This window comes from Rana temporaria, chromosome 2 (assembly GCF_905171775.1).
Source record: "Rana temporaria chromosome 2, aRanTem1.1, whole genome shotgun sequence".
Classification (NCBI taxonomy): Eukaryota; Metazoa; Chordata; class Amphibia; order Anura; family Ranidae; genus Rana; species Rana temporaria.
Genome location: NC_053490.1, coordinates 112,150,774 through 112,172,635, shown reverse-complemented (window position 1 = coordinate 112,172,635; position 21,862 = coordinate 112,150,774). Strand labels below are relative to the sequence as shown.

The window sequence follows — 21,862 nt, the reverse complement described above, 5'->3', positions numbered from 1 at the left end:
CTTTGATTATAGCAACAACGGGGTAGATTCAGGTAGGGCTGCGCACTCTTACGGAGGCGCAGCGTACCGTTTTAACGCTACGCCTCCGTAAATTACTTGCGCTACGCTTCATTCACAAAGCAGTAGCTCCGTAATTTGCGCGGGCACTCCGTAAAACTGGCCGGCATAAGCGCGCGTAATTTAAATGATCCCGTAGGGGGCGTGGATCATTTAAATTAGGCGCGTTCCCGCGCCGAACGTAGTGCGCATGCTCCGTCGGGAAACTTTCCCGACTTGCATTGCGGTAAATGACGTCGCAAGGACGTCATTTGCTTCAACGTGAACGTAAATGGCGTCCAGCGCCATTCACGATTCACTTACGCAAACGACGTAATTTTTAAAAATCGCGACGCGGGAACGACGGGTATACTTAGCATTGGCTGCCCCTGCTAATAGCATGAGCAGCCTTACGCAAACTACGTAAAATGCGAACGCAGGGCGCGCGTACGGTTGTGAATCGGCGTGAGTATGCAATTTGCATACTCTACGCTGACCACTACGGGAACGCCACCTAGCGGCCATCGTAAGAATGCAGCCTACGATACAACGGCATAAGAGCCTTATGCCAGTCATATCTTAGGCTGCAGTCGGCGTATCGAGCTTTCTGAATACAGAAAAGTCGATACGCCGGCGCAAATTAGCAATTACGCTGCGTATCTATGGATACGCAGACGCAATTGCTTTCTGAATCTACCCCAACATTGATAACATTAATAAAAAAAAAAATCACAGCGGAAACCTTTTTTTTTTGCATTTTGGCAAAAAAATTAAGGTTAAAACCCCAGTCAAATAGTCTGTGTGCCACTGGGAATACCTCTATCAGTTTTTGTGATATAGACAGGTAAAAAGTAAGAAGACATCTCTCCAAAGTGAGCAAAATACCTGCTTAGACACCGGGACAAGTGTCCTCATCAGAAGTTTTCTTCTATTTTTCTGTTTTATTGACAGCTCAAAGTTTTGGATTTTCCCACACTTTCAGTGCTGTGGACAGTGGTTAACAGGACAGACACAGAGGGGGGGATATCCCTAGTGGGCACACAGATGAGATCAAAAACTGACAGGGGTTCTAACCCTCACTACTTCATCCAAAACTAAAATGAGTTTTGGATTTGGATATACTTTAGGAATAACACTGCTTTGCAAATTCAAATACTCCACATGCAGATTTTTGATTACCTATAGCAACATCAGCGAGGTGTAACAAAGGCAAAGTCACATTAAAAAAAACGTTTACTGTCTCCAACTTCTAAAATATCAGTCCATTCAATAGTCTTAAAATGACAAATAAAACCTTGTTATTTTGGTCCATTGCATTGCTCCAGCTGTATGCCGACCTTCTTTAGCATATTCTATTTATCCCGGTCCATTTATGAAAATAGCTAAAAAACAATCCTTCCTCAGTATACTAAGCATCTAGTTTTCTCTTTATCAATGACTCCCCCTTGGGGCAGTCTTGCTCACTACATCTTTCCAGATTTGACGCTTCTGCTGCTGTGTTTTTATAATGTTTTGCTTATTAACTGCTCTGCCATAGCCAACCTGCCGGTTTCTACTTTACTTGTATCTTGGTCACACATTAAAGGGGTTGTAAAGGAACTTTTTTGTTTTCCCTAAATAGCTTCCTTTACCTTAGTGCAGTCCTCCTTCACTTACCTCATCCTTCGATTTTGCTTTTAAATGTACTTATTTCTTCTGAGAAATCCTCACTTCCTGTTCTTCTGTCTGTAACTACACACAGTAATGCGACACTTTCTCCCTGGTGTGGAGAAAGCCTCTTGAGGGGGGAGGGGGCGAGCAGGAGGGTCAGGACACTCTACTTTGTAGATAGAGAAAGGAGCTGTGTGTTAGTGGGCGTCCTGACACTCCTGCTCGCCCCCTCCCCCCTCAAGAGGCTTTCTCCATGCCAGGGAGAATGCCTTGCATTACTGCGTGTAGTTACAAACAGAAAAACAGGAAATGAGGATTTCTCAGAAGAAATAAGGACATTTAAAAGCAAAATGGAAGGATGAGGTAAGTGAAGGAGGAATGCACTAGGGTAAAGGAAGGTATCTAGGGGGGAAAAAAAATCCTTTTCAACCCCTTTAAGTAACTCAAGGCATTGCTTCAAACTCTTCTGCTCTCCGCTTATATTTTATAGTCCTATAGGAGAAAACTGTCACTGGCTGTAAGTGTCATAACCTGGGGTTTCGTCTTTTTTTGTGCTGCTTTTGTTTACCACCAACTGGCTGCCTCTGTGATCCACTAGCCACCAGTCTGTTGTTGGGCTGATGAAACTTACTAGAGCTCAGAACTTAGGGGCAGATCCACAGAGATCTGCACCCGCGCAGCGTATCAGAGATACGCTACGCCGCCGTACCTTACCTGGCTTTACCTGGGAAAATTGAAAGTATGCCGGCGTATCAGTAGATACTCTGGCGTACTCGCTCTGTGGATCTGCCCCAAAGTCTCTTCTTCAGGGCAACTGATGATATTGTCTTATATAATCCATATTACCCCAACTTGTGTACAGCCTTCCAACATGGCCAATACAGACTAAACCCAGAGCAGGACTCAAAATAAAACCCTTCAAATTAGAATTAAAGACTTAAAAATGGATGGTTGTCCTTGTCCAGTATCTGAGAACTGGCTGCAAATGATTTGTCCATATAGGAAGAAACTTACCGGTCCATCATAATTGTGGCTGAAATAATTCAACATTCCTTTCTTCTCCAGATGATAAAATCTGATCCAGCTATGGAATCCAGACACTTTGCCTTTCTTTACTTCCCCTAAGGATTTAGCACAGTAAAAATGCATTAAAGAGTAATCAGTGAGTGTTAAAGCAAAAATCCATTTTAGAAAACTCCTGAGCTTCAGTGAAACTCTTTATCCTGGTACACACGATCAGATTTTCCAGGGACAAAGCGTAGGACTTTTGTCCGAAGGGTGTTGGCCGCGAACCTGTCTTGTATACAAACGGCAAACAATTGCCGTCCAACAAGTATGAAACTACGTGGTTTTTCAGCTCTTTAGCGCCACCCTTTGGGCAACTTCTGCTAATGTTGTCTTATGGTGAGCATTGCTTCCGAGCATGCATGTTTATACTTGCTGGATTTTTTTCAGACAGACTTGTGTACACATGATCGGATAATACGACTTTACACATTTGTTGTCTGAAAATTTTAAAGCATGCTATCCCACATGTGTTGTCGGAAAATCCGACAACAATTGTCTGAAGGAGCATACAAACGGCAAACAATTGCCATCCAACAAGCATGAAACTACGTGTTTTTTCAGCTCCCGACAAAAGCCTGCCATCACACAATTCCCGTCGGAAAATCCGATCATGTGTACGGGCCTTTGGGAGTAACCATAAACTTTTTATGAATTTTAGCTGATCTCTGTGGATCTCATTTGAGATGAACGGTGTTGTACCTATACGTATAGTATGGGACTTTCATAGCTCAGCCATGCTAAAAAATAGGCATTCACTTTTCATTCATGGAAACGATAGTATGGCTTCTATGAATGGAAGTGGGGGTGAAAGGGGCGGACATAGTCATAGTCCAACACTAGAATTATCCCCCACAGCATGAGAATATTATGGCTGCGGGTTATGGGAGAGATCATAGGATTTCCACTATGACAGCCGACAGCAGCACAAGAAACACTTTCCATTAAATGTCAGTAATGTCCCTTCTGCTGATTTAAAAAAAAAAAAAAAAAATGATTTACCTAAACGGAGGCTTTTGCATTATTGAGGTGTATTAATGCAAATAATCTCAAAGGTAATCCCAGATGTGAATAATTGTGATGTGATTAAAGAGTTATTTAATGGAGAAGATTAACTTTATGTAATAAATTGGAGAATAAGAGTTAAAAAGGTTTTTATTTAAAGCCGTGAAATAAATAGAGGAAATATACATATGTATAGGGAGAGTGTACCAGTACAGTGGACTGGCATGCAAGATCAGCTGATAGATGTAGATTTTAACTATATCCAAATGAACCCATCTTGGGTCAGAAACATAGGCGTGCACACAGGGTGTGCCAGGTGTGCCTGGGCACACCCAAATTACCCTGTGCTGGGCAGATCCCCCCCGCTGCTTGGCTGCAGAGGAAGTGACTGGGGAATGTCCCCGGTCCCTTTTCTTTGTCTCAAAAGTGAGACATCAGGGGCATATTTAGACCCCTGATATTTCACCAAAGCCCCCCATAGGAGCACCTAAATATATATTTTTTTTTAATAAAAATTATTGTATAAAAATGTTATAAAAAAATAATACAATTGTAAAAACGTAATTGAAAAATAAACTACTGACATCGTCCACTGCTCTACCGATGCTGTCCATTGCCCTACTGCCCTATATATTTATACACACACACGCAAATGTGTTTGTATTTTGGGGTGCACACCCTAATGCAATAGGCTGCGCACACCTATGGTCAGACATGACCTGCACAGATCTATTCTATCACTCTATTCACAGACTTGCTATTAATGTTCTGCTTTTATTTAACTGTAGTACAGTGAGACATCTAGTGGCAACATTCAGAAATTACACCAGGGGATCAGTATGCTAGGAAATTGAATAAGGGAGCTCTCATTGTATAACTGCAAAGCTAGCATTTTTATCAGGAGGGCAGCAAATAGCAGCTTCCATAATTCTCTCATGATACCATAATTCTCTCACTTTAACTACATCCCTACCGGGCCAATTCTGACATTTTTCTCCTACATGTAAATATCCTAGATACCTAAAATGTCACGTTCTAAAATTGTGCACGCTTGTCAAATGGCACCAAACTACGGTATTTCCATAGGCAACATTTTAAACATTTTTACAGGTTACCCGTTTAGAGCTACAGAGGGGCTTTCGCTATAATTTTTGCAGCAATACCTCATGTGTGTGGTGTGAACACCGTTTACATATGCAGGCGCAACCTACATATGCATTTGCTTCAAGCAGGAGGGGACAGGGGAACCTAAAAATTTATTTTTTATAATTATTTATTTTATTTTTACACTGTCACTTCATTTATTTTTTTACTTTAATGCCTATCACAAAAAGTGTAAACATTCCTTTTGATAGAAATAAGGCATGACAGGTCCTCTTTGTGGAGGCATCTAGGGTCTATAAGACCCCAGGTCTCTCCTCTACCTTGGAATGCATGGGCTTGATCTCATCATGGTTGTAGCATGTGAACACCCCTACTCCCTTTGCAGCTTAAGAGGGAGTTGAAGGGGGTAAAGTAATGTGGCTCCATTGTGTGCGTTTTTACTGCAACACTCCAAGTGCAGGTGTAACCATAGCCAAAGTGTGTTTCTGCCAGATCCCCAGGTGAAAACAAATTGGGAAAAAAGCTGGAGAAAAAACGAATGCAGCTACCACATCTAAGGACTAGAACGCTGCAATACATTACATTTTTCTCACTTTAGATTTAGATTTGCCTTTACATGTGGCTTTTAGCAAACAAAGCAACACGACATAGAAAAGGTGTGTTTAGATTCATCTTACAATAATTATAAAGCTTTTCCCATTTGATTGGATGATATTCTATGTTTTGTTTTTTGAAGATGGAAATCACATAACTGTAATAAATGACAATACGCACCCACAAACACATGCTCAAATCCACTTGAGTCTTCTTCTCCAGAGGACCTGGAATAAAGTCCAAACCACATCTTCTGCAGGTCATCAGCAAACTCCTTTTCTGAAGTGTATAGGCCTGCGTGGATGATAATCATATTTCTCAGTCACTTGACTGCTTGATGTAGATAATGTAATAGTTAAAGTGTTACTAAACCCAGGACCCAGCATTCACTATATCTGGTCTCCCGCAGCACATAGAACATGGGAATGCAATTATTTTAGTAAATATAGACTGCCAAATACTTTTTTTATCAGCAGTATATATCAGCAGCATATAGCAGTCTTGTGACTTTTATCAGTGTCTGGTAAAAGCTTGTAGGAGGAGTTTTCATTCTCCTCTGACTGTCCTTTAAGGCTACAGGAGCTCTGACCCTCTGTCTGGACAGTGCTGATTGGCCCTGTGCTGATCACATGCACCCTCCCAAGAAAAAAAAATGCTATCAATACACACCAAACTGAGCATGTGCAGAGTTACTCCAACAGCTCTGTACTATTAGGAATGGATTGGGGACAGTGAATGAAGGTAAGGATCACAGAAGAAAGGATCAAACAGACTTTTTACACAATGCAGAGGATTAACCCCTTAAGTTCCACAGTAAGTATAACAAGCATGCTTTACTGCATATACAGACTGATTTTACTGTTGTGGGTTTAGTAACACTTTAAAGCAAAGCTGTCACAGGTGCAGCAAACTCACAAAATCAAGGTATTACAGTGAAGATAAAGACAACATATATATATATATATATATATATATATATATATATATATATATATATATATAGAGATGGATAGATAGATATAGATATATACACACAGGCAGATTCAGAAAGAGATACGACGGTGTATCTCCTGATACGCCATCGTATCTCTGAGTTCTGCCGGTCGTATCTATGCGACTGATTCAGAGAATCAGTTACACATAGATATCCCTAAGATCCGCCAAGTGTCTTACACCGTCGGATCTTAGGCTGCAATTCCAGGCCGGCCACTAGGTGGCGTTTCGTAGTTTTTTTACACAACGAATATGCAAATGAGGATTTCCGCCAATTCAGAAACGAACGACCGCCCGGCGCATTTACGATACGCCGCCGCAAGTTTACAGGCAAGTGCTTTCTGAATAAAGCACTTGCCTCAAAAACTTGCGGCGGCGTAACGTAAATCAGATAGGTTACGCGGATCTAAAGTTCCACTCACCTATCTGAATCTAGCCCACAGTATATATATATACACACAACATTTATTTAATTATTTATTTTTGTGTTGTCTGTGACAAGATAGCACCATTTATTTCATTGCTGTGTATTAAAACATGACAGCTATACATATGGGGTCTCTTTATTATAAACTTGCATAGTCATTGTTCCAGAAACTCTGCATGTACATTTGTTCTCTGTAAATTGGGCAAAACGGAATTTTATTTTGGCTATTTTCTCTTCTAAATGAATGTTCCAATATTATAGGCAGTAGAGAAATACGACCACTAGATGGAGAAGCATAGGAAATACATCTGTCTTTGCAACAATGTGTACAATGTAAAATTTCTAGAGAACAGTTGTGAACCAGCAAAAAAAAGTGTAATAAAATAGCAAATAAATAGGTCCCATCGTTTTTTATGGTTAGCCTGCTTTAGGACCGATTCACACCAGATGCATTGGGCTGCGCTGGAAATCATGTGTATCGTGATGTCCCTACCATGGGCTAGATTCAGGTAGGGGCGTGCATTGTTACGGCGGCGCAGCGTATCGTATTTACGCTACGCCGCCGTAAGTTAGAGAGGCAAGTGCTGTATTCACAAAGCACTTGCCTCCTAAGTTACGGCGGCGTAGCGTAAATGGGGCCGGCGTAACCGCGCGTAATTCAAATGAGGATGAGGGGGCGTGTTTTATGTTAATTCTTGGTGACCCGACGTGATTGACCTTTTTTCCGAACGGCGCATGCGCCGTCCGTGGAATTTCCCAGTGTGTATTGCTCCAAAGTACGCCGCAAGGACGTCATTGTTTTCGACGTGGACGTAAATTACGTCCAGCCCCATTCACGGACGAGTTACGCAAACAACGTAAATCTTTCAAATTTCGACGCGGGAACGACGGCCATACTTAACATTGCGTGCGCCTCCTAATAGCAGGAGTAACCTTATGCCGAAAAAGCCTAACGTAAACTACGTAAAAAAAAGCGCCGGGCGTACGTAAATTTGTGAATCGGTGTATCTAGGTCATTTGCATATTCTACGCCGAAAACGATGGAAGCGCCACCTAGCGGCCAGCGTAAATATGCACCCTAAGATACGATGGTGTAAGAGACTTACGCCAGTCGGATCTTAGGCTAATGTCGGCGTATCTTGCTTTCTGAATACAGAAAAAAGATAGGCCAGCGCAGCTTTGAATTTACGCGGCGTATCTATAGATACGCCGGCATAATTCAATGCTGAATCTGGCCCCATGTGTATAAAAGTGTTGTCCTGAAAACGACATAAAGATCTATACAGATGTCATATTGCAATACAAATCTACAACAAAAAATCTGCAAATAATGTATTAAAGGGACAAAAATTATTTATCTAGAAACAGCTCATATTTACCCAAAACAGCTCATGTGTTGCACACAAATAAACTGTTGAAAACATATTCAAATGAAGTTCAAAAGAATAAGTGGTCCCAAGTGAAAAACATAAATCCCAGTAGTGCAAAATCACACTTGAGTGAAAGTGTGCTCCAAGTGAAAGGACACAATCCTCCCCCTTCCCCTAGGCCCAGAGGGTAATCACTTACCTCCAAAAACCGACCCTCACTATGAAGGTCAGTTTAGAATAGGGTGACCACATTTCCATACAGCCATTCAGGGACACCCCCCCCCCCAGCAAGCAGCGGTCGGTGACATCACAAGGAGGCAGTGCCGCCATATGACGTGGCCGAGAGGCCCCGCCCCTTACCTATTTAAGCATTTGTTTCATGTATGGAAGCCCAACATTGCAGCTGCTTAGATTCACAGAGTGTAATTGTTCTTGCGATGTTGGGCTAACATACATGAAACAAATGCTGTTTATATCTAAGGCACTAAAGTTGTATATAAAACCCTGTACTTTATACCACAAAAGAAATACAAATGACACAAGGGATCTGGGGTAAAAACTGCACATACACTGACCTACCCGACTACTACACTGACCTACTGTACCTGATTCCTACACTGACCTACCTGACCACTACACTGACCTTCCTGATCCCTACACTGACCCAATTGATTGCTGCATTGAAATACCTGACCACTACACTAACCTGATTCCTACACTGACCTACCTGATCATTACACTGACCTACCCGATTCCTACCCCGTCCATTGGGGGAGCATGTCAGATCCTCAGCTCTAAGGGACTAATGCTGGGACCTGTAGTCCTTCATTAGGAGGATGAGGCCAGTGGCAGACTGGCAGTGCTGGGGGCATGGGTTAAGTGGCAGTGCTTGGGAAGGGATGGGATCACTAACTCTCACTTGCTGTCACCTGTTAGTGTCCATTTGGGAGGGGAGAGGGGCTTGGTGAGGGTGGGAGAAGGGGTGGGAGAGAGAGAGAGAAGGGGTGAAAGAGAGAGAGAGAAGGGGTGGGGGAGAGAGAAGGGGTGGGAGAGAGAAGGGGTGGGAGAGAGAGAGAGAGAGAGAGAGAGAAGGGGTGGGAGAGAGAGAGAAGGGGTGGGAGAGAGAGAGAAGGGGTGGGAGAGAGAGAGAGAAGGGGTGGGGGAGAGAGAGAGAAGGGGTGAGGGAGAGAGAGAGAAGGGGTGATGGAGAGAGAGAGAGAGAGAAGGGGTGAGGGAGAGAGAGAGAAGGGGTGAGGGAGAGAGAGAGAAGGGGTGAGAGAGAGAGAAAGAGAGAGAGAGAAGGGGTGAGAGAGAGATAGAGAGAAGGGGTGGGAGAGAGAGAGAGAGAAGGGGTGGGAGAGAGAGAGAGAGAAGGGGTGGGGGAGAGAGAGAGAAGGGGTGATGGGGAGAGAGAGAGAGAGAGATAGAGAGAAGGGGTGGGAGAGAGATAGAGAGAAGGGGTGGGAGAGAGAGAGAGAGAATGGGTGGGAGAGAGAGAGAAGGGGAGAGAGAGAGAGAGAGAGAGAGAGAGAGAGAAGGGGTGAGGGAGAAAGAGAAGGGGTGGGAGAGAGAGAGAGAAGGGGAGAGAGAGAGAGAAGGGGTGCAGGAGAGAGAGAGAGAGAGAGAAGGGGTGGGAGAGAGAGAGAGAAGGGGAGAGAGAGAGAGAGAGAGAGAGAAGGGGTGCGGGAGAGAGAGAGAGAGAGAGAAGGGGTGGGAGAGAGAGAGAGAAGGGGAGAGAGAGAGAAGGGGTGAGGGGGAGAGAGAGAGAGAGAGAAGGGGTGGGAGAGAGAGAGAGAAGGGGTGGGAGAGAGCGAGAGAGAAGGGGAGAGAGAGAGAAGGGGAGAGAGAGAGAAGGGGAGAGAGAGAGAAGGGGAGAGAGAGAGAGAGAAGGGGTGAGGGAGAGAGAGAGAGAGAAGGGGTGTGGGAGAGAGAGAGAGAGAGAAGGGGTGGGTGGGAGAGAGAGAGAGAGAGAAGGGGAGAGAGAGAGAGAAGGGGTGAGGGGGAGAGAGAGAGAGAGAAGGGGTGGGAGAGAGAGAGAGAAGGGGTGGGAGAGAGCGAGAGAGAAGGGGAGAGAGAGAGAAGGGGAGAGAGAGAGAGAGAAGGGGTGAGGGAGAGAGAGAGAGAGAGAGAGAGAGAAGGGGTGGGAGAGAGAGAGAGAAGGGGTGAGGGAGAGAGAGAGAGAGAGAGAGAGAAGGGGTGGGTGGGAGAGAGAGAGAGAGAAGGGGAGAGAGAGAGAGAAGGGGTGAGGGGGAGAGAGAGAGAAGGGGTGGGAGAGAGAGAGAGAAGGGGTGGGAGAGAGAGAAGGGGAGAGAGAGAGAGAGAGAGAGAGAGAAGGGGTGGGAGAGAGAGAGAGAGAAGGGGTGGGAGAGAGAGAGAAGGGGGAGAGAGAGAGAGAGAGAGAGAAGGGGTGGGAGAGAGAGAGAGAGAGAAGGGGTGGGAGAGAGAGAGAAGGGGAGAGAGAGAGAGAGAGAAGGGGTGGAAGAGAGAGAGGGGGGTGGGAGAGAGAGAGAGAGAGAGAGAAGGGGTGGGAGAGAGAGAGAAGGGGAGAGAGAGAGAGAGAGAGAGAGAGAGAGAGAGAGAGAGAAGGGGTGGAAGAGAGAGAGAGAAGGGGAGAGAGAGAGAGAGAAGGGGTGGGAGAGAGAGAGGGGGGTGGGAGAGAGAGAGAGAGAGAAGGGGTGGGAGAGAGAGAGAGAGAGAGAGAGAGAAGGGGTGAGAGAGAGAGGGGGATGGGAGAGAGAGGGGGATGGGAGAGAGAGGGGGGGGGGGGTGAGTGAAATTGAACCCCTAAGCTGGCCTGCAGTCCTTCCTGTACCCCCTGTCCCAGCCCCTGTCTGTGGGTAGGTGTGTGTGACGTATGCACCTACCTCCAGACCATCCTTGTCCTCTCTGTCAGCCTTGATGACAGGCACTGCTGGAGCAGACGTTGGGAGAAGGTGTGCAGGCTCTGGGAGGATGTCACTGCTGCTCAGGTCTTCTCTCACTCCCTCTCGTGCTGTTCCTTCCAGTCAGCCTTCTGCTTCTCCCCGGGGCTCCACTCTCTGTTGTCCTCAGGTGATGATGCTGCTCTCCCTCTCAGATCAGAAGCTGTGTCCCTCTCTGGTATGTCAGGGGGCAGCCTCGGAGCTCAGCTGCTTTGGTTCCCAGGAGGCAGACAGAGCAGAAGCGCGGAGGAGGAAGTGAAATCCTCCCGCGCTTTCAGTTCTGAACAGAGGGGGTGCACTGCAGCCGTGATGTCACTGGTTGCTACAAGCCAAGCGGCTGTAGCAACCAGTGAGCACAATAAAAGTCATGGGGAGGTGGTTCTGCATGCCGGAGACAGCGCTACCGCGGCTCAGACTCTGCTGAATTCATAATGACTTTACCCAGTGCTTCATTCCGGGACATTGTATTGTCCCTGAATGAAGGCATCCGGGAACAGGGACACAGATGCCAATTAAGGGACAGTCCCGGGCAATCCGGGACACGTGGGCACCCTAGTTTAGAATGTTAGCTAGCACTAGGAGAACCAGGGAACATCTTCATTCTGCTTTGTTTATGCAAACAATTAGAGCAGGGGTCTCAAACTGGCGGCCCTCTAGCTGTTGTGGAACTACAAGTCCCATCTCAGATAGCAAGCAATTGTGCTGCAAGTTTGAAAATTACTTGCTAAGCTATTGCTAGACTTGCCAGGCTTCACAAGATTGTTGCACAATTGCAGCAAGTCTGCATTGCATGACTCCAGATCAACTTTCTTTGCAAACATTCTGCAAGTCTGCTGCAAGTTCTGGTTGAGTTATGTTGTGCAATGGCCATCCCACCACAGGGGGTCACTGTGGCTGAATTTTCATGCTGTAGACTTGCAGAGCTCTTGCTGTAGACTCACCACTGAAACTCTGATTTTGCTAGAGACTTGCCACACAAATTTGCTACAAATTGGAAAAGTGTCAACTAGAACTTGTGTTTCAAGTGCTCTGCAAATGTGCAACATGCCAGTGAAAATGTGAAACAAGTTAACAGACATACAATTCAATACTGCCACAAATGTGTGGTAAGTATCCTTGCTATCTGAGATCATGCCTCTGCCTGTGGGAGTCATGCCTGTGTAGCGGAAGGTTGCTACTAGTTACTATCATCCACCATGTTCAACCCGCTGCCAGACCTCCATACTTGACTCTCCAGTAGTCAATGAATAGTCATTTGCTTTTGTTTTTGTTTTTTTGGGGGTATAACTTGGTTGGTGGAAAGGGGATGGGATGCCCATAGAACAGTTAAAATTTTGCCATAATACTTGAATAATTGTTGAATCTGTTGCGCTTTGCGCATCTCAGATAGAGCACTTAGAAAATGATAGACTCTAACATTGACAGTCCCAACTTTGATTCCTCCTCTGCACAAACTCTGCAGACTGTTACTCCTCCTGCACAAACTTTTACTGTCCCAATGTTAGTCTTTCTGCCCCATCATCTTCAGACTGCACCAGGGATCACTCTAAATATTCCCTGGTGGTTTCTGGCCTTTCTGAAACTTTGATAGACCAGGGGCATGCAGTACCCCTTGTTTGATGGCCTAGTATTTAGCAGCTTTAAATGGTTGGTGTACTACTGATCCCAGCCAGTCCTATTTGCAAACCCTGTGCCCTCAGTCCACAGCGATTTGACACAAAACTCCACAGTCTCTCCTCTGGCCTTGCACCCAGCTCCCCTGGTATGCCTCCTCCAGATATCCAGTGTGCCTCACTCACCGAACTTCTCCCACCCTGAGTCCTTGGTGAAGAATTTACCCAGCCATGCGTACCAATTGCTTCTCCAGCTCCTCTGTTCCAGAACACCTCCATGACCGTGTAAGGAGAGAGGCTTCCTCCCATCTCCTTAGCTCCTCCGTCGATGCCCACACCCCCCCAGATGGGGATGGGCCTCCTGCTGCAGTCTAACACTCTATTCTTCACTTTGCCCAGCCGACATCTCCCCTCCAGTGGGCTGGACCTGAGCTTAAGTAGGAGGCCTGCCCCCTGCCAATTCCATTTGGGGATTGGTCAGGGCTCCTCACATGAGCTCCCTGTCACTCCAATTCCCAGCCATGCCACTCTTACAGAACATTCTCCCTGGAAGCAAGGGAGGCGCCCAAGAACTGAAAGACAGATGGTCACAACCACTGCTACACTAACCACTCCCTGCCCTCCAGGTCAAAACAAACAGGCCTAGCATGCAGCATAGGCCTGCCTGGCAGCTATCACCAAAAAAACTCACCTCAGCACCTACCTATGGTAGAGGGCGATACACGTGTAACTGTCAGCCTTGCAATGCCTCATGGGACTTCTGCAACAACTGGAAGGCCACCAGTTTGAAACCCCTGAATTAGAGGAACCACCAGACCTAGCTTCACAATCACATTACTTGATGAAATTGACCACAAAGAATATCCACCTCTCAAATACAAAAGGAGCAAACCATAGTGCTCACCACTAAAAAAAAAACTATAAAAATGCACCCAGATGTAATGTAAGATAAAACCAAACAGGAGCTTCTGAATGGCCTCGGCCAGTGTGAGATGTCTGGGAGGAATATAAACAAATACCACTGTGCTAAGATAGGGATCTCTCCTGTCCACATGCAGTCAGCTCCTGCAGGGGGAGGGATCCCTATGTTAGCACAGTGGTATTTGTTTATATTCTTCCCAGACATCTCACACTGGCCGCGGCCATTCAGAAGCTCCTGTTTGGTTTTATTTTACATGTAAGTGCATTCTTTCGTTTCAACACAAATTATTGTTTAGCGGCGGTGAGTACTAATGCATTGAGGTAACACAATGCTTAGGTGCGAAGCCAACCTTTAGCCAAACCTTTTTTGGTTTTAGATGATGTGTGGAAGGGTTCGAACCTCTGTTGTGTTTTTTTCTGGTGCTTGTCCTACTGGGGAGATATTCACCCTCAATATTCATCCTACTGATGATTATCACCAGGGCAGAAAGTGACAGAAAAAAGAACATTTTACAGTTGTCACTGGAAAAATAGGTGAGGGGGGTCTTTTAGTAGGATCACTTGTTCTGGAATATGGAAATTTTCACTTTTTTAGCTAGATTCAGTTACATTTTCCTAACTTTGCGGCGGCGTAGCTTAAGGCATTTAAGCTACGCCGCTGTAAGTTAGCTAGGCAAGTACATGATTCACAATGTACTTACCTGCTAAGTTACGGCGGCGTAGCCTAAATCGGCGGGCGTAAGGGCGCCTAATTCAAATGTGTGTTAGGGGGGCGTGTTGTATGCTAATTGTGCTTGACCTTACGTTTTTTACGAACTGCGCATGCGCCGAGCTCCTACATTTCCCAGTGTGCATTGGGGTAAGTACGCCGCGCGGGCCTATTGATTTAGACGTGGACGTAAACAACGTAAATCCCGATTCACGGACGACTTACGCAAACGACGTAAAAAAATCGAATTTCGACGCGGGAACGGCGGCCATACTTGACATTACTATTCCAATAGGGCCTAGCTCTAACTTTAAGCGGCCTATCTCTTACGTAAAGGCGTAAAAGTACTGCGTCGGCTGGGCGTACGTTCGTGAATCGGCGTATCTCCTCATTTACATATTCTACGCCGACCGCAATGGAAGCGCCACCTAGCGGCCATCCAAAATATTGCAATCTAAGATAGGACGGCACAAGCCGTCGTATCTTAGATATGTTTAAGCGTATCTCTGTTTGAGCATACGCTTAAACATAAGTCGGCGTAGATTCTGAGTTAGGTCGGCTTATCTACTGATAAGTCGGCCTAACTCTTACTGAATCTACCTAATAATGTTTAATTCAATGCCTCTGTTGCATCTCTGACAATGATAACAATTCCTTACTCTAACCCATACTAGTTTTGGGTTAGAACTATTATTGCTGTCCATGCTTTGAAATTGCTGGTTACATTTCATTATGACTTATCCAATGATCAACCTCTGACAATGCATTCAGAGCCACTGACCTGGAACAAGGTAATAATGTAATAAATGAAGTCAGACTGAAGTCAGGACTCCTGATCAGAATACTTTTCCAGGTCAGTGATGAGGAAAGAAGTGGATTCATTACATTATGATGACAGCCAGGCAACTAGCATTTTCCTTCAGTAAAGCACTTCAACTGTGTGATGCATCTTACCTTTCTGGTTGAAAAACGTATAAAGCTCCTTTAAAGGTTTCGTCTTCATCACTTCCTGCAAGAAATGTTCCTGCTCTTTCACCTCCTGTGGGTTGTAGCTTTCATCTATCCCTGTCTTCCTGTCATAATTGTCCAGCAGGTTTAGGAATGCGGAATACGTTGGTTTTTTAAACAATTCTTCATTCACAAACTTATACAATCTGCAGAAAATAAAAGGAAGTGCAGGTTTTCAGCCAGAGACTACAAATCGGAGATCCAACATGCTGGAAAATGTATGCAATAATGATTAGTGCCCATCTTCTAAGCACTCATTTTCACACTTATTTACTCCTAAGTACCCATAATGTTACAAATGAGACTCAAATTGGAGTTTGTATGGATACTATGTCTGGAAGAAAATGTTACCTTTCAATTATTTTATTATTTTATCATTATTTATGGAGCGCTACCCCCAGAGGGGCCACTGGTAATACAGTAGTTGGTTCTTCCCACAAGCTTCAGTCCATGCACACTAGCTCCAATAACTCAGTCTAGGGGATGCCTTTTTTAATATTTATTGCTTAAAGAGTTGTTAACAGGAGAGAGGTTAGGGCATGTGATACTCCAAAATGCAGCATAGTAGCAGGAGGATACTCTTCTCCAGGCTCTTATACATGGATTCAGCTGAGAACATAGGAGAATGCCCAGTGATCTGTTACAGTCCATAGCTACTTTTGCACTTACAATACATCTCAAAACATACAGTCACCAGGGATCACAATGCCTGGTCAGTACTCGCAAGGACACCACCAAAGTGAGAGAGACAATCCTTATCTAGACCAGATCCCACAGCCAACTCCTCAAAAAAAATTATTTAGGCCCCCAGCTCTGCCACAACTGAGACCTCAGAGAACAGATACTCAGCCCACAGGCTTTGAAACCCTCCCTGACAAGAAGAAAACAATCTCTCCAGGGAGCCAAACTGTTTAGCATCTCCCCGGGCCACCTTCTGGACACTCCCCTCCATGGATTGGCTAAGGCATGTTAAATATTCAGGCTGGTAATTTGACTCTCACACCCCTATGTTCTGGAAACTTCTTCCAGTAGCAGGGGGAAGCAGTCAAACCCTAAACATACTAGATCAAACAAACAGCACTAAACAACTTAAACAAACACCATAAATAAAAATTTGCCTAGCATCCAGGATGCTACGTCTACAATTTATGTGTACATGTATTTTTAAACCATTGATATGTATCCAAAACCAACACTTTTCTAAATGTAAATACCTCTCTTAGGCCCCATACACACGGGAGGATTTATCCACGGATACGGTCCAGCGGACAGTTTCCGCGGATAAATCCTCTCGAGGATTTCAGCAGATTTTAATGCGATGGAGTGTACTCACCATCGCATTGAAATCCGCAGCCGAAATCCTCTGGCGATGAAATGTCGCGCCGTCACCGCGATTATGACGCGGCGACGTGCGCGACGCTGTCATATAAGGAATTCCACGCATGCGTCGAATCATTATGATGCATGCGGGGGATCCCTTCGGACGGATGGATCCGGTGAGTCTATACAGACCAGCGGATCCATCCGTTGGGATGGATTCCAGCAGATGGATTTGTTTGGCATGTATGTCAGCAAATATTCGATCTGCTGGAATCCATCCCAGGGGAGAAATATCCGCGGAAACAGATCCGCTGGAGTGTACACACCATAGGATCTATCCGCTGAAACCCATTTGCTGGGATTTTTCAGCGGATGGATTCTATCGTGTGTATGGGGCCTAAGAGTGCATCTCCATGTTTTCAGCCAAATGCATTTGTTAAAAATATTTTAAAACTGCGGATTACCTCTTTAGTTGTTTTTTTTTGATAACTCCAGCACTGAAAAATCCTACTTAGTGCTCTTTGTTTATGAGAGGGCTGGGCAGCGGTGTTTGCCACAATCATTCCTGCTTTACTGTGCTGCAGATCTTATTATAAGTTATAAACTGGATTTAAACACCATCTGTCCTAACAAAGTGTTAACGATTTAGAAACATATGGTGTTAGTTCACCTTTCTTTTTTTTTGGGGGGGGGGGGGGTGAACTTACACTTTTCTTAGAAGACTTTCAGGTATGGATATATTTATATAGTTACATTGGCCCAGCTTGGACCAATGTAACTATGTGTAGCACCCTACACTATGTGTAGGTACTAGGATTAGTTACATTTAATTCTGACTCACTTTATCAAGTGGAGCTGCATTTCGTTGTTAGGCAAATTTAGTTGGCTCACTGTAATCACTGTGTCTGTGTGTTCTGGCCTGTTCTGTGTTTCAGTGGCTGCAGGATTGACTGCTTCCCCCCTGGTTGGTCCAGAAAGGCAGGAAGAGTTTAATCAGCAGCTGAATGTTAATGCATCCCTGGCCAATCCTTGAAGAGAGGTACCCAGATGGTGATTGGGAGTCTGTATAACTCTGAGACTGAGAGCAGCCAGGTTTTTTTCCCCTTAGAAGATCATAGCCTAGGGGGCTGATTGCCCCCTGGGCCATTCTGCCATGTGCTGCAGGTTGTCAAGGCCTCAGTTGGGCTACCTTGAGAGTTGCTGAAACTGACTGAAGGGGCTGTTGTCTGAGGATATAGTTTGATACCACATGGGTGAAGCGTCTGAAGGATATTGGAAGGGCGCAACCAATAATGACAGTAGTAAGTACAGACTGCTGAGAGAGATCCTAGAGACTGTGTGCTGTTGCCATTTATTTTGTTTTAGAGTCCGCATGTTTACAGGGGAGAATGTGTCATGTGTCCGGAAGAGCTCAATCTATTTAATTCTTAGTGAAAGGACTTTGCTTGGACTGTCCAGAGAGGAAGAAAAATAATAGTTGCTACTATAAAGCTCAGTCTATCCTTAACATTGCAGCCTGACAGGGCTGTACGCATGCCACAGCTACAATGCTTTGCTTTTCACGACTGTGGCTTTTTTAACTCGGGTTGTCCAGTTAATGACTAGTTAATGAGCCTGAAGAGTGATTTGCTGCAAGGAAACTACTAGCAAAAGGATCAGCAATTTACTTAGCAGATCTTACGGAAATAGTGCTAGATATGTATATATCATACCGGGAAACTCCCTCTAGAAACTGGAAATCACTGAAGACACTGCACTGCTGCACTATGCTTTACATACTACTGACCCCTGCGCTCTGCAGTCACCAAAAGTGGAATATTGCACTATACTTTCATCCAACCGTTAAAAAATAAATAGAATTTGTTTTTTTCAAATGCTACTATAAGAAGAAAATAGCATTGAAATAACATCAGCCTGTTAACCAATCATTTTTTAAGCACACATTCTTCCTCATCCTTGTTACTGGGGGTGTTCTAAGTGTATGTCCTTGTTACTAACTGTCCCTGATTTGGAACCAAATTCCTGTTTCTCTTCAGTTGCTCCTCTCCTTGTTCTGATTTATAGAAAGCTACCAAATAAATACTATTTAACTTTACAATGTGTTGTACTACACATAACCTTTCATCCAACTAATATATTATTGCACAAAAAGACAGGTATACCATTCAAGGTGAGTGGTTCAGCACAGGTTTCCCTGCAAAGTCCCCAGGTGCCGATCCAGTTTGTTGCACTTCATTGAAGAAAATAATCAACACGCTGGGCTGCAGCAACTTTTCTTGTTTAATAAACAGCAGCAGGGGTCGCCACTATTTTATTGCATTTGATATTTTTTGATATTTTGAAGATCCAGCATAAATGAAAAGTAGTGGTAAAAAAATAAAAATAAAAACTTGTGGGTTTAACTAGTCATTTTTCATTATTAATTCTTCATGATCAGCATAACTGGAGGCATGACAGGGCTAAAGAATGTCTAATTCTAGTCTCAAAAATGTAAGAGGTATGCTAAAGAGAGTGCGCTTAAAGTGAACGTATCCCTTAAAGAGGTTGTAAACCTTTGTGTTTTTTCCCCTTAATGCATTAAGGAGGGAAAAAAACACCTTGCAGTGTCCGGCCCCCCAGCCCCCCGTTTTACTTACCTGAATCCCGAATTTTCGTTCTCCACACGGCTTCTCGGCTCTTCATTGAATAGATTGATAGCAGCACAGCCATTGGCTCCCGCTGCTGTCAAGTAAATCCAATGATAAGGGCACTGGGGGCGGGGCCGAGTCATACACTCGGCGTCTATGGATACCAAGTGTATGACACGGGAGCGTGCCTGCAAGGTAACCCCCTAGGGAGAGAGCTTCCCCAAGGGGGTTATCGAATGCGGGGAGGAGCCGCAAGAACCACCGTGGGACCCCAGAACAGGAGGATCGGGGTCACTCTGTGCAAAATTAACTGCACAGTGGAGGTAAGTATGACATGTTTGTTATTTTTATTTAACCATGAGCTCCGGCATGTTCGCACAGCCCATGTGCAGAGCCCACCACAAAGTCGGCACTGCGCTTCGCTAATCACAGGCAGCGAGACGTTTTCCAATCTCTGCAGCTGCACATCGGGACAATGTCTCACTGCCTGTGATTAGCGCAGAGCAGTGCCGACTTCCTGGCGGACTCTGCACGTGGGCTGTGCGAACATGCCGGAGCTCATCCTTATTTAAATGTTTTTAAATGGGAACCTTTACAATCACTGTAAGATTCGTTTTCTTAAAAAAGTACATTCAGAAAGTAATGTTCATTTATTTTGAATAACTTACGGTTCATCACAGAGGTCTTCTCTAGTCGTATCTTTCTTTACCAATTCCTGTTTGTTCAATACGATATCTGATTCTGCTGCTTTGTTAATGTCTGATTGATACAACTTTTCAGATATTGCCTTTATCTCCTCATTAGTGATATCAGCATCTAGAACAACAGGACACAAGCTGAAAGGGCTGGTTTAACACAAGCGGCCTCAGAGTCCTCATGTGAGACTTTGCAATATACAGTATATAAAACAAGGATGGCCATGCATGGCAAATAGAATCAAGTGATACAACATGCCCGTGCCCATCTCTATTCCTGATCAAGGTAGCACCTATCACCACAATAGGAATCAATGGTAGTAGGTGAGGTTGAAAAAAAAGACACAAGTCCATCAAGTCTAACCTATTTCCTAAGTCCACTTTTACACTGAGGCAGTTTTCAGGCATTTTAGTGCTAGAAATAACCTTTGAAAAGCACCTGAAAAGCGACTCCCATTCATTGCAATAGGTCTTTTCACACTCGGGCTGTAAATAGCGCTCCCAATAAGCCCCTGGCCATTGTAATGAATGGGCAAAGCTTCGAAAGTGCCACAAAACTGGTCTTTTTTTGTGTTCTTTAACTGGCGCAAAAGCGCAGTTAAAATGCTGCTAAAGCACGGCAAAAACTTCTACTTTTCAGTGAACCAGTAGCCGAGCCAAGGACAGATGACATTTGCATACTAAGCATTACAGGTTCTTTAGGGCTCTTTAAAATGCGTGGCTGGCAGGGGCGGCAAAAGCAAGCGGCTGAGCCACAGTTTTGCCACCCATCCAAATGCTAACATTACAGCCTGACAGGGCTGTACACATGCCACAGCTGCAATGCTTTGCTTTCACGGCTATGGCATTTTTTAACTCGGGCTGTAGTTTGAGAGGTAGCACCACCCATCAAACTCGCCCGTTGAGATCAATGGGACCACACTGTAGCTATAAACCAAAATGCTTGGTTCACAGTTATAGCACAGTCCTGCAATGAAAAAATTGCCATTCAGGAATTCAATTTAAAAAAAAAAATGTAATCCCTAAAACAGTCATCAGGAGTTGGTAACAGCAGAAAAGCCTGGTGCAATGAAATGCAGTGGAATCGGTGGAGGGCTGACATGACAGGGTTAACAGGGAAATTAGTGTAGACTGAGGAGGTTTGGCTTTGAGGCAGAAGGGGAGGGGTGAGGAAACTGATAAAAGGTGGATCCTCCCATTGTGGGTCAAGCAGAGCGCAGGGGAAAGTTTAGCAGCATGGCGTCTGTGGATGACACGTTGGGTCCTGTGCTACAACAGCTGTTGATGGGGGTCGGTGCTGAGGGCCGCATTAGTTGGAGGACGCGGAGATCGAGGCTGCCGGAGCGTTTCTCTCCCGACCGTTATGCGCGGTCCCAGAAGCAGCAGGGCACCGTCTAGGCCCCAGGTAGGACCACTGCCGAAGCGGGCGGCGGGTCGGGATGGGGGGAGTCCTGTGCGGACCCCTGTGGCCGGCCAAAATACGGCAGGCGGCAGAACGGAGCGGGATGGCGCTAGCCCCGCCCCTCTCGCGGTGTCGGAGGTGGTGAGGCCTACTTCTGGTGCGGTGCAGCAGATTGTTCCCAGGCCTTCTGGAGCTTCGGCTGGGGACAGAAGAAGGTGCGGTGAGGGACGGTGGATCCAGGGGAGCGGAGGGGGCCAGGACTGAGACTCCGTGCGCTGGTCCTGGGAAGGCTGTCCAGAAGTCGGTGAGCGGGTATGCTGCGCGGAGGAGGGGCGGATGTCGGCGGATCCAGTGGCAGCCATGGCGGGCGCGCATGGCGGGCTTTTTTTCAGAGGAAGAGGA

At 45.3% G+C, this 21,862-nt stretch overlaps 1 protein-coding gene across 1 annotated transcript in view; it reads right to left on the bottom strand.

Annotated features, from left to right (window-relative positions):
- Positions 1-21,862, bottom strand: part of ENDOU (endonuclease, poly(U) specific) — a 74,040-nt gene that overhangs the window by 13,594 nt on the left and 38,584 nt on the right. The window contains exons 7-10 of the mRNA XM_040340768.1: positions 20,032-20,179; positions 15,363-15,562; positions 5,635-5,748; positions 2,701-2,807 (exon numbers count right to left, since the gene is read on the bottom strand). Coding sequence (XP_040196702.1) covers positions 2,701-2,807; positions 5,635-5,748; positions 15,363-15,562; positions 20,032-20,179 — 569 coding nt within the window. The remainder of the gene's footprint in view (positions 1-2,700; positions 2,808-5,634; positions 5,749-15,362; positions 15,563-20,031; positions 20,180-21,862) is intronic.